Source organism: Megalobrama amblycephala, linkage group LG19, assembly GCF_018812025.1.
Source record: "Megalobrama amblycephala isolate DHTTF-2021 linkage group LG19, ASM1881202v1, whole genome shotgun sequence".
Taxonomy (NCBI): domain Eukaryota; kingdom Metazoa; phylum Chordata; class Actinopteri; order Cypriniformes; family Xenocyprididae; genus Megalobrama; species Megalobrama amblycephala.
In genome coordinates, this window is record NC_063062.1 from 29,633,623 (window position 1) to 29,645,673 (window position 12,051).

At 34.2% G+C, this 12,051-nt stretch overlaps 1 protein-coding gene across 16 annotated transcripts in view; it reads right to left on the bottom strand.

Annotated features, from left to right (window-relative positions):
- Positions 1-12,051, bottom strand: part of myo5aa (myosin VAa) — a 104,842-nt gene that overhangs the window by 43,639 nt on the left and 49,152 nt on the right. For 12 of the 16 annotated variants that reach the window (XM_048167854.1, XM_048167858.1, XM_048167853.1 and 9 more), the window contains exons 13-15: positions 10,197-10,322; positions 5,786-5,869; positions 5,504-5,506 (exon numbers count right to left, since the gene is read on the bottom strand). In XM_048167854.1, the coding sequence (XP_048023811.1) occupies positions 5,504-5,506; positions 5,786-5,869; positions 10,197-10,322 (213 nt within the window). The remainder of the gene's footprint in view (positions 1-5,503; positions 5,507-5,785; positions 5,870-10,196; positions 10,323-12,051) is intronic. The other 4 variants (XM_048167851.1, XM_048167856.1, XM_048167862.1 and 1 more) reach the window with 1 other exon arrangement.

Genomic DNA, 12,051 nt, shown 5'->3' on the forward strand with positions numbered 1-12,051 from the left:
CCATTATAAAACTTGGAAGAGCCAGGACATTATTTAATATAAGTCTGATTATATTCATTTGAAAGAAGAAAATCATATACACCTACAATGGCTTGAGGGTGAGTAAATCAGGGGGTAATTTTCTTTTTTGGGAGAACTATCCATTTAACCAAATTGTGTTAAACGGTTAGCATAGACACTTGAGCATCTGTCACTCCCAAAACCTAGCAGTGTGTCATAGCCTTTGTCAACTGACCTAAATCTGTACATTCAAAGTATTACTTTTTTAAAATCCAGAACAACTCCAAAGTAAGCAACGCATAATTAACAATTATGCACGTCAAGACAAGCAAACCATTATACAGTGGGATATTAATGAACAGAAAGGGCCATGTACTTAGACAATGTCCCTAGGGTCTCGTTTACATAGATCACTAAGAGTTGCATTCTGAGGGACACTAGGGCTGGTACTAAGCAGCATGCAGCCTAAGCAGAATAAGAGTCCTTATGGGACCAACAATTTAAACATCAAGTCCCCACACAGCAAACAAACAAACTTCAGCTCTGTGTTCAAATGTTTTGCCTATTCTTACTTTTTTTAGTCTATGTATAGTAGATATGGATTTCTTTGGATGTTGCATTTTAAAAGCATAGTTCACCCAAGAATGAAAATTCTGCTATTGTTTATTATTGTTCTAAACCTGGATGTTGTTATTTTTTTCCCCCTCATTAAAGGGATAGTTCACCCCCCCAAAAAACAAATTCTGTCATCATTAACTCAACCTCAATTTGTTTCAAACCTGTAAGAATTTCATTCTTCTGCTGAACACAAAAGAAGGTAGAGTGAAGAATATGGTTAACCAAACAGTTGATAGGCCCCACTGACTTCCATAGTATTCAAAAAAGTACTATGTAAGTCAGTGGGGTCCATCAACTGTTTGGTTACCTACATTCCTCACTCTACCTTCTTTTGTGTTCAACAGAAGAAAAACTCCTACAGTTTTAGAACAAATTGAGGGTGAGTTAATAACAGAATTGTCCATTTTTGGGTGAACTATCCCTTTAATTACCTTGATTGTGGCAGCCTGAATGAACCAAAAATACTTTACACTTCTCATAACATAAAAGATCTCTAATGTTGTGTTTTGAGCCATTGCTTTGGCAAAGCATCAGTCAATCAAATTAAAAGGCTGTGAATATCATTATCATCATTATATTCAAATAGTTTGGCCTCCACTATCACAACTAAAAAGAGGCTTCAGTCCACTTTAAATGTAAACAGTTTTTGGTCACTGGACAGCTCTTAATTTCATGCTCAAAGTACACCAAATTGATGAATTTAACTTTAAAATGCCAAAAAATGTTCTTCTGCGGCAACATGCCCTCATTTTTGTTTTTTGTTTAACTCGTCTTTGAGTTTCAATAAAGGGAAAGACTTTCACTAAACAATGACTAAAATTTCAGTCCGTTCCTCAGATAAAGCTCAGGTTTATGAATCACATCAACCACTTTTAGGGTGCTTTTTTTTAGCTGGTCACTATAAACTGAGAGTGAGTGAATAAATAATAACTAAATCTTAATTTCTGGGTGAACTGTCCTTTTAATAGTGTAAAAAGTGCACTATTAGTCCAGCTGATATCAAAACATTAAAATTAAACATATTTCATTCTGTCTGAGCAGTTGAGTTTGTTTGGATGGTGTTTGGAGGCTCTAGAGCTAAAGCAGGTTTTATTTTTCAACAGTCAATGCAGTTCTGAGATTGTGCCCCGCACAGCAGAAAGCAGAAGATTGAACATGCTGACACACACACACACACACACACACACACACACACACGCACACAAACACACACCTCTCATACGCACAAACTTCCAAAGCATCCAATCTTAATTTTTGTATCTACTAGACAGCAGTGATTTTAGAGAGATAGAGAGCTAAAGAGACAGCATGTATATGCTAAATTTTACCTTCTGCAGGGGTACAGGTTGTCATGTTCACAAACAACACATAGACAACATGACACAATGATGAGAAAATAGAAACAGAATTAACAAATGCAGAAAATACAGATACATCAGGCAGATGTATATAGTTTACTAGCTGAACAGCAAAGCAGCTCAGACACCAGCTCTGAACCATATTGTTATGTTGGCTTGGCAAAGACATACTAAGTACGCCTAGTATCTTTTCACGATCCATGTAAGAAAGAAGGTCAAAGAGGTTTGGACTCACTTCAGATAACATATTTCTATCAGTGCCGTCAATTGATAAAAAAATTAACTAATTAATGACACATTTTTCTGTAATAATGATTAATCGTGCTTAACATTAAAATTTGTAACATTTTATATTGTAATACAGATTTTTACATTGAATCTCTAAATTAATGTAAAAACAACATGAAGATGGTATATTTTAAATATTTGTTTAATGGCATTTTATTTTACTTTTAAGTAAACTTAAAACAATCTTCACATAAACTCATAATAAACATCAAATTTAGCTGTGCATTTAAAGGAGACATATCATAAAAATCTGACTTTTTCTATGTTTAAGTGCTATAATTGTCTTTCTTAATGTGTTTAGTTAGCACGTTGCTAATGTACCGCTAAATGTGGCTAAAGTTACCACTGTTTCTGACTGTATTCACGGAGACCAGAGCCATGACGTAATTTTCATTTTTGTGTACATGTGTACATGTGTAGTCTGTATAATTCATAAATGCATCTTCATTCTTATTGAGTCTCCAACAGTGTGTAGCTTTAGCCACATTAGCTGTACATCATGCTATCAAACTCATTCAGAATCAAATGTTAGCAAACATCGACAAAATACATGCCATACGTGATCTGATATGCTGCATCACAAACAGTTTGTAATGATCCATTTTGAGAGTTATATTTACTGTGTGAGCTTCTCCTGTATTGTTTTTGCCTCAGTGTATTGGAATCGTAAACTTGGGGGCGGGCAGCACGAGCTCATTTGCATTTAAAGGTACACACATCAAATCAGCACATTTTTTTCTTTTTTCTTCCACCCTAAAATAGGCAGTTAAAACATAGTATATTAAAAAAAATCCATGGGATATTTTGAGCTGAAACTTCACAGACACATTCTGGGGACACCTGAGACTTATATTACATCTTGTAAAAAGGGGCATAATAGGTCACCTTTAATATAGAGTGTTGTATATAGAGTAGTAGTGATGTTTATGTCTCTGTCAATATCAGCTCTCTTTGAATAAGAGCAGTCATTTTTTTCCAGTTTATTTTGTGCATTAATTTTCTCAATAAGTAAGAAAAATTGCTTAATTTAATCACTGAAATTAACACATTATTTTTGACAACCCTAACATATCCCTTGAGGGAAAAAAAAAAGCAATAAGGTTTTGTCAAGCCAACATTAAATTTTGTCTTGACGAATTAATTCAATCAAATGATAACCACAATGAATGAATACTCATTGAAAATTTTCAGAAGTTTTAAGGATTTTTAGCTGATGTCTGGCTTTATTTCTAATTTATAAGAAAATATAAATGTGTACATAGATGAAGTAAGCAAACACACACATGAATATATGAACAGATGATCAATGATATGAATGTGAAGTAAAAATGAATATGGTAAAAACAGGTGACCTGTGTAACATGTGAAGTGAAGGATTTGGATTAACCACTAACAGACTGATCTGGATAAGCACCAGAGAGTCGAGCCTATTACTGATATGAATTGTTAATTTTAAATAATACTTGACTTAAAGAATAATTCTGTCAATTTCAGTTTAAGGCATTAATATTATTCCCAGGCAGTTTGGATTAGTACGGCATGTGTTTGCTCTTACCGCACACATTTACTGCCTCACGCTGAGGAGAAAAAGCGTTAGAGAGCATTCAGAAACCCCCAGATACAGATGAAAATGATTTGATTTTACAGAATCATAGAATCAAAAGGCACTTAAAGTTCACTTACATTTTCTAAATCAAAACATTTTAATAAAAACTAATATGTATTATGGTAAATATGAAATTGGCCAGTTAATGTTTTAAGTTGTTTACAAGTTATTTTTCCTATAAATAGATAAGGATTTTAAAAATAAGTAAATAAATAAAGGCATTTTGTAGAGATTTCACTGACAAATCAAAATCAAGCTCATGAAATATGTTAGAGCTAAGCATAACTACAAAAATTATAGTCGGTATAAAAAAATACCATGACTTGTCCATGATTTTTCAAAATGTTATACATTTCCATGACTTCTCTAAGCCTGAAAACAATATTTCTTTATTTCTTTTACTGTGGGAACCCCTTTTTGAACTCAGTTTCTTAACAGTCAGGTCAGGCCAGGTCAGTAAAATTACAGAAGCTTTTGAGATTAGTTCACTATTTTAAAAAACTAATAAAAAAATCTCAGTATGAATACCATAGTATTCTTTGATATACCTCGGAGTAAATACCATCCCAGCTAACGGAACATTCTCAGAATGTTCTGGCAAGGTTCTCTCAAAGTTATGAACAAACATCCTTCCAGTAATGTTAATAGAATGTTTGTTTAAAGTTATATTTAATAATGTTCTTAATACATTAGTATAAAAACTTTATTTATACAGTACATCATTCATTGAACATTTTTATCAGAAGTGTTTTAGTTGGACATTCATTTAAATGGTTCCAAGTTGTTCCAAACCTGTGTTTCTTTCTTGTGTTGAACACACAAAAAAGATATTTTAAAGAATATTGGTAATATTTTATGGCACAGACAGTGTACGGCACCTATTGACTTCCATAGTAGGAAAAAAAAAAATACTATTGAAGTCAACTGTCTGGTTACCAACATTCTTGAAAATATCTTATTTTGAGGTACAGGTTTGGAACAACATTCCAGATAAGTAAATGATGATAAAATTGTATTTTTAGGGTGAACTATCCCTTTAAGAGAACTTTAAGAAAAAAATGTTTATTTTTGTGTTATTTTACTTAAAGGGAATGTTTCTAGGAACATTTTTGTTAGCTGGGAAATAATTCAGTACCATGGTTTATATCAAAATGCTATGGTATTACGAGCTGATTTGATTTAAGCCATAAGTTTTGGAAACTCTAATACTGTATACAGAGCCTTTCATCAGTGAGCCTGTGTCTCGATTAAGAAATATGTTTGAATACCTTCCTGAAAAATCCACAAAACACACCCCAGACCCTGAAGGCACAACTGACGGGTAAGGTTTGACTTCATAACAAGAGCAGGTATGCACTAGCGTTCTGTCTGAACCGGTCACATTAAAGAGCAGTCAGAGCTGCTGAGTCATGCAAAAGCTCACATTTAGGGCATAAAAACAGCTCTAATCTTCTGATACTGTGACTCAAGACACTGTAACATAATGAACTAAGACAGGACAAGAATATGTACGGATCCAAAGAACTAGAAATATGAACATCTACTTCCCTGAGCTGTGTAAATTTCATGTTGGAACTGCAACAATGGACTGCACTAATGCTCCTTTACCAGCAGATGGCACCGTTCCATTGACCTTCTCACACTTTAGGCCTCATTTAAGGTCACAAATCTTGGATGAAAACACCCTGGCTACAGCTAACACTGATTTTAAGGCTGGTTTTGTCTCACTAGGCAATAACTTAACCGAAACCTCTCAGTTTCGGGTTTATAAACAGGTACAATACGGAGACAATTTGACACTTCCTGGCCATTTTTACCAAAACATTACAGCACTTGTTCATAAGCTAATAGAAGGCCTTCTTATGTAGTAATTCAATAAGTGCTCTTTCAGAGAAACAGAGAGGTATTCACTCACCTTACTGGCCTTCAGAACATGTATCTGCTCCTCGTTCACTGTATCTTTATTCTTCTCCAGAAAACCATCACACTGATACTCCACCTGACAGATACAGAAAGACATTAGAGGTTATCATATAGGGAAGAAAATCCATGAACGATTCTCTGAATATAGTTTCTGTTTTTTCCTACACAGCAGTATAATTACATAGAGAGCGAACTGAAATTTGTACATCCCCATTCTTCACAGATTTTTGAGTAGTCGTCAGATTGAATTTTTGAATTGCTTTATTTTAGTATAACTGAGATATTATTATATTATTTATTCATGTTTTGATGAAAATGTTATATTTTCTGTTATCATTTAATTTTTTTGTCATTTTAATTATTATTTTTTAAATGTCTATATATTTTTATTCATTTTAATTTCAGTTTTAGTTATTTTAGCAAACAAAAGGAATCCAATCAATTCCCGATGGACATCATCAAGTCACGTCCTATATTTTTTTCTCATTCATGAAGCCATTTCACTTAGTTATATGTCACAATATGGAAGAAAATACAATTTTAACTTTGATTTAATTTCAACTTTAATAAACGATGTAAAAAAATGTCTTCATTGTGAGTTCATGCAATAAATACAATAAAAATCAATTGGTTAAGATTGGTTAAGATCAGGTAGATTAAGTAATCTTAACCAATTGATTTTTATTGTAACGTTACCAAGATTTTTTACTTTTTTATTTACCATTTAGTATTTTTAATGTTTACTTTATTTTTATATATTATATATTTATATATTATATTATTTGTGTTTTATTTTGACTGTTTTCATTTTAAATTTCAGATTTTTGTGCTTCAATTAATTATTACCTTTTCAAACTTCAAACTTACAAACCCCAGTTTAGGAAACCCTGACATAATGTAACATTTTGTTAACATTTTTTTTCTCATTGTTTGTATTTTAATATCAGTACTGTACAAGATTATGCTATTAAAATCTATGTGATAAACAAGTTAAGGCTAAAAGTAAGGTCAAAAGTAATGTATACGTAATCAAAAAGTAGTCAGATTACATTACCTAACATGCGTAATGTAATATATTATGCTACTAACTACAGTTTTCATCATTTAATTTTTTATTCAGTAATGGACTACATTATGTAAGCAATCTACCCAGCACTGATTATAACTGAGAGCTCCATTAAAGTCGGGTGCACACTGTAAGATTTATAATAGTCCTTTACGAATATTGCTTGTCAGACTGTAAGCCATGTCAACCTGTGGGATCTCAGTTGTTATTCATGTCAGACTGTAGCATTAATTTTGATCATGCCTTCTCTTGAAGAGAAAACTGGAAAAAAATGAAAGATGATGCGTGTGGAGCAAGTGGTGGTTTGATGTTGTCTCACTAATTGTGTCATTAGGTAGTTCCTATTGGTTTTAGATTTGATGGTCGTCGTAGGAAAAGTTAAACTGCAGGAATGTGCATCAAATCTTCCGACACTGCCAGAATTTCATCAGAAAATGTGAACGCAACCATCAAACTAACAATCAAAGACTTCAGATTTTGGCCTAGGACCCGAGGAATCTTTTAGGATTGAAAAAAATGTGTCTCAGACGGCCAAATTGTAGCTAAAATCGTACATTGTGAACCTGGCTTAAGTATACAAAAGCTACAAAAGATAAACCACCCAGAAAAAAAAAATGTTTTACATAATGGGTACAAATTACATGTTATATTATGTATTCTATTAAATTTATATTATTTAGGGTGTCATTTATATTAGTAATGCTGATTAGAGAATTAAAGAATTAGTTCACTTTAAAATGAAAATTACCCCAAGATTTACATATCCTCAAGCCACCCTAGGTGTATATGACTTTCTTCTTTCTGATAAACACAGTCGGAGTTATATTAATAAATATCCTGACGCATCCAAGCTTTATAATGGCAGAGAATGGGACCAACCAGTTTGAAGCTCAAGAAAGCGCATCGATCCATTATAAATTTAATAATTTAAAATGTATTAATATAATTCTGATTGTATTCATCAGAAAGGAGAAAGTCATGTACACCTAGGATGGCTCGAGGGTGAGTAAATCTTGGGGTCATTTTCATTTTAAAGTGAACCAAACCTTAAGGTGGAGCCTGATTTAACCTTAAGGATGTTTGAGAAAGCACCTGCTAATGCTCAAACCTTGATTTGGCTGAGTGTGTATTAAATATCTTTCACACACTCTAAACGTGGCTTATGATATCCATCCTCCTACTCCATGAGTGTTTCCTCACAGATATCATACACCATTTCTAAAAACAGATCAGCAGCCATCAGAAGCTCACATGAAGATGTCTGAGCGCCCCTTACATGAAGCACACAGGAGACCTGACTCAGTTGTTTTGGCATTAGCATGTTTCTAAGCTAACAGAATGATACTCTCTTAAGTTGTTTTTTTTCTTCTTTTTTTTAGAACTATCTATTCATATGTATTAGTTTCTATTGTTTAGAAGATCCTTTATGACAGAAGTGTACTTACAATGTCTTAAAGGTGCCCTAGAATTAAATGTTGAATTTATATTGGCATAGTTGAGTAACAAGAGTTCAGTACATGGAAAAGACATACACTGAGTTTCAAACTCCATTGTTTCCTCCTTCTTATATAAATCTCATTTGTTTAAAAGACCTCCGAAAAACAGGCGAATCTCAACATAACACCGACTGTTACGTAACATTCGGGGTGTACGCCCCCAATATTTGCATATGCCAGCCCATGATCAAGGCATTAGACAAGGGCAGGACGTCTGGATGTGCACAGCTGAATCATCAGACTAGGTAAGCAAGCAAGAACAATAGCGAAAAATGGCAGATGTAGCAATAATAACTGACATGATCCATGATTACATGATATTTTTAGTGATATTTGTGAATTGTCTTTCAAAATGTTTTGTTAGCATGTTGCTAATGTACTGTTAAATGTGGTTAAAGTTACCATCGTTTATTACTGTATTCACGGAGACAAGAGAGCCATCGCTATTTTCATTTTTAAACACTTGCAGTCTGTATAATGCATAAACACAACTTCATTCTTTATAAATCTCTCCAACAGTGTGTAATGTTAGCTTTAGCCATGCAGCATAGCCTCAAACTCATTCAGAATCAAATGTAATACATCCAAATAAATACTATACTCACATGATCCGATGTATGCAAGCAGCATGCATGACGAACATCTTGTAAAGATCCATTTTGATGGTTATATTAGCTGTGTAAACTGTGTTTATGCTGTTCAAGGCAAGCGCGAGCTCCGGGGGAGGGGGAGCACGAGAATTAAAGGGGCCGCAACCTATATATCGGTGCATAGTTAATGATGCCCCAAAATAGGCAGTTAAAAAAATGAATAAAAAAAAAATGTATGGGGTAATTTGAGCTGAAACTTCACAGACACATTCAGGGGACACCTTAGACTTATATTACATCTTTTAAAAATAAGTTCTAGGGCACCTTTAAAATGCTAGACCTGTTTCACATACAGTTCATCTGTGGCCTGTCTGAGTTTCTACAAAGGCATCATTAAATCAAAATTGACAATTCTTATTTTTTAAATGGAATTTTGCATTGTTTTATGCAAATATTGCATTATTATAAATTATTTATCCATTTATTTTTGTGTCCTCGTAATTTTCAATCAAAATAACTTTCATCGTGCAGTCTCATCTCTTCTCTGATGAGGTGTTTACTGGCATGAGGGCGGGACAACCTGTCACTCACATGACATCACAGCAATAGCAAACCACAATGAGCCAATCAATTCCCAATGGATAAAATCAAGTCCGGCTCTATATTTTTTCTTGTTCAAGAAGCCGTTTCACTCCGATATACATCACGATAGTGAAAGGACTATCCAAACTTCTGTTTCATGCTGACTTTAAACATTGTTACATCTATTTTATATGAGGTGGATTACGTGAATATCCAAATGGTAATTATTCCCCAGATAAAGTCTGCTTGTTATAGTGTGTGAATCTTGACAAAACATAATAATTTGCTTATTATGATTATTGTATATTGCTTCAGAAAAGCCTATATTACAAAAAAGAGTGTGTTGATAAATAGATGAATTTTCTTACTGAGTTTAGCATGTCAAACAACCGAAAAAGGCTCAGCACCAGAACTGCACACTCAGTCGCGAATAGGATGTTTGTGGCACATGATTTATGCCAGCAGTGTGAATGCTGTTAATATGGTGAAATGAACATGCACTGTTCTGATGCAGTATGTGTGAGGCAGCTCAGTAGGTTTTTTTGGAACAGAAATACAATTTCTCTTTTGTCTGATATTTATATATGAAATGACAGATATAGTACTGTATATCACAGTTTATCAGAAATGCTGAACCAGCCTTGGTGTGAAACGTGTGTGTGTATGCACCTTATCTGCAAAGTGCTGAATAATGAAAGCTTTATTGGACATCCGTGGCTTTTCAAAAAGTGCACACGTCTTCAAATGAGTGTTATACAGTTTCTGAGCCCAGGAGTCATCAGAGCCCTTCGGCATCTAAAAGAAAGAGAAAAAGAGAGGCTGTACAGTAGTCTCAAACAGGATTCCAATTACACAACACAGTTCTTGTTTCTTGTTTCTGTTTTCAATATTGATGATAATAAGAAATGTTTCTTGAGGACTAAATCAGCAGATTTCAGTGACACTGAAGACTGGAGTAAGGGCTTGTTCACACAGAACACATCTTTGCGTCTAACAACGAATTTTTTAAAAAGTGCAGCGCAGAATGCGAGGGTCTCGAGACGCTTTTGAGACGTGATGCGATAAACAGTTGCCACGCCAACTTGCTACTGTAAACAAAAGCTTGCAACGCTTGCTCCACCTCCGAGTTCTTCTGATTGTTACAGAGTTGCGTGTAAAAGTCTGTGTTAAAATTCTTTTAACTTGACACGCCGTCTTAAAAACGTGGCACTCATATGCGAGGCACTGCAAAAGACGCGAGGGCGCGAGTGTAACGGTCATGCATGTAGAAAAACACATTCTGGTCGGCGCCGGTGGCCTCATGGGTAGCGCGCCGACATGTAGCGCTAATGCGCTTCGGGCGACCCGAGTTCGAGTCCCGGCTCGTGGTCCTTTCCCGATCCCGTCCCCCTCTCTCTCTCCCACTTCGCTTCCTGTCTGATCACTGTCCTATCATAATAAAGGCAAAAACGCCAAAAATAAATCTTTAAAAAAAAAAAAAAGAAAAACACATTCTGTGTGAACGGCCCCTAATGGTTGCTGAATATTCAGGTTTGCCATCCAAGAAATAAATTATTTTAAATTGTATTTACCCTGTAACACCTTTTGTGTTCCCGGTCAAAAATGACCGGCCTTGTAAATTGCTCGTTATGCTATATTATCACCAAATATTGGATTCAATCTTTTTTGTCAACTTGTTTTCTTTCAATTAGGACAGGTTTTGTATTAATTTTTTGAAAATTAATAACCACAGGCCTCATTGATCTGCACCTGTCCTAACCCGTTTCTTTTCCTGAAAGAAAACAAGTTGACAAAAAGATTGAATCCAATATTTGGAGATAATATGGAGTAATGAGAGATTTACAGTATAAGTAATTTTTAAAAGGCCGGTCATTTTTGATGGGGAACACCACAAGTGGGGTTTTATTACTCTAGTCTCATGTTCAACTTTCAAAACTGAGTGTGTTTTAATGTACATTGTGTTGCCCCATAGACTTCATAGTACAGCAAGTCAATTTCTTCAAGTAAAAAATGTTTTCTGCGGTAATTGACAGATGCTGTTGATAAAGCTTAAAGGGTTAGTTCACACCAAAAAATATTCTTGTCGCTGTATAATATTAATATTGAACCACTGTACTCCCATGAACTGATTTAAATATGTTTTTAGTACATTAATGGATATTGAGAGAGGAAATGTCATTGCTGGCTATGCAGGCCTCACTGAGCCATCGGATTTCAACAAAAATATCTTAATTTGCATTCAGAAGATTAACGAAGGTCTTACGGGTGTGGAACGGCTTGAGGTAATAAATGACATTATTTTATTATTATTTACATTTTTGGGTGACCTAACCCTTTAATGTGTATTTAATCCCAAAAATTATCACAAACATGCATCTATTAAAATCTTATAACATTCTACATTAAAAAACATGTTGTTAAAAACAATTTTTGTTCAGTTTAATTCTTAATTGTTGAATTTGTAAATATTTGTACTTGCAAATTTTCAATACAGCCGATCACAGTAAAAGATCTTAATTTACAA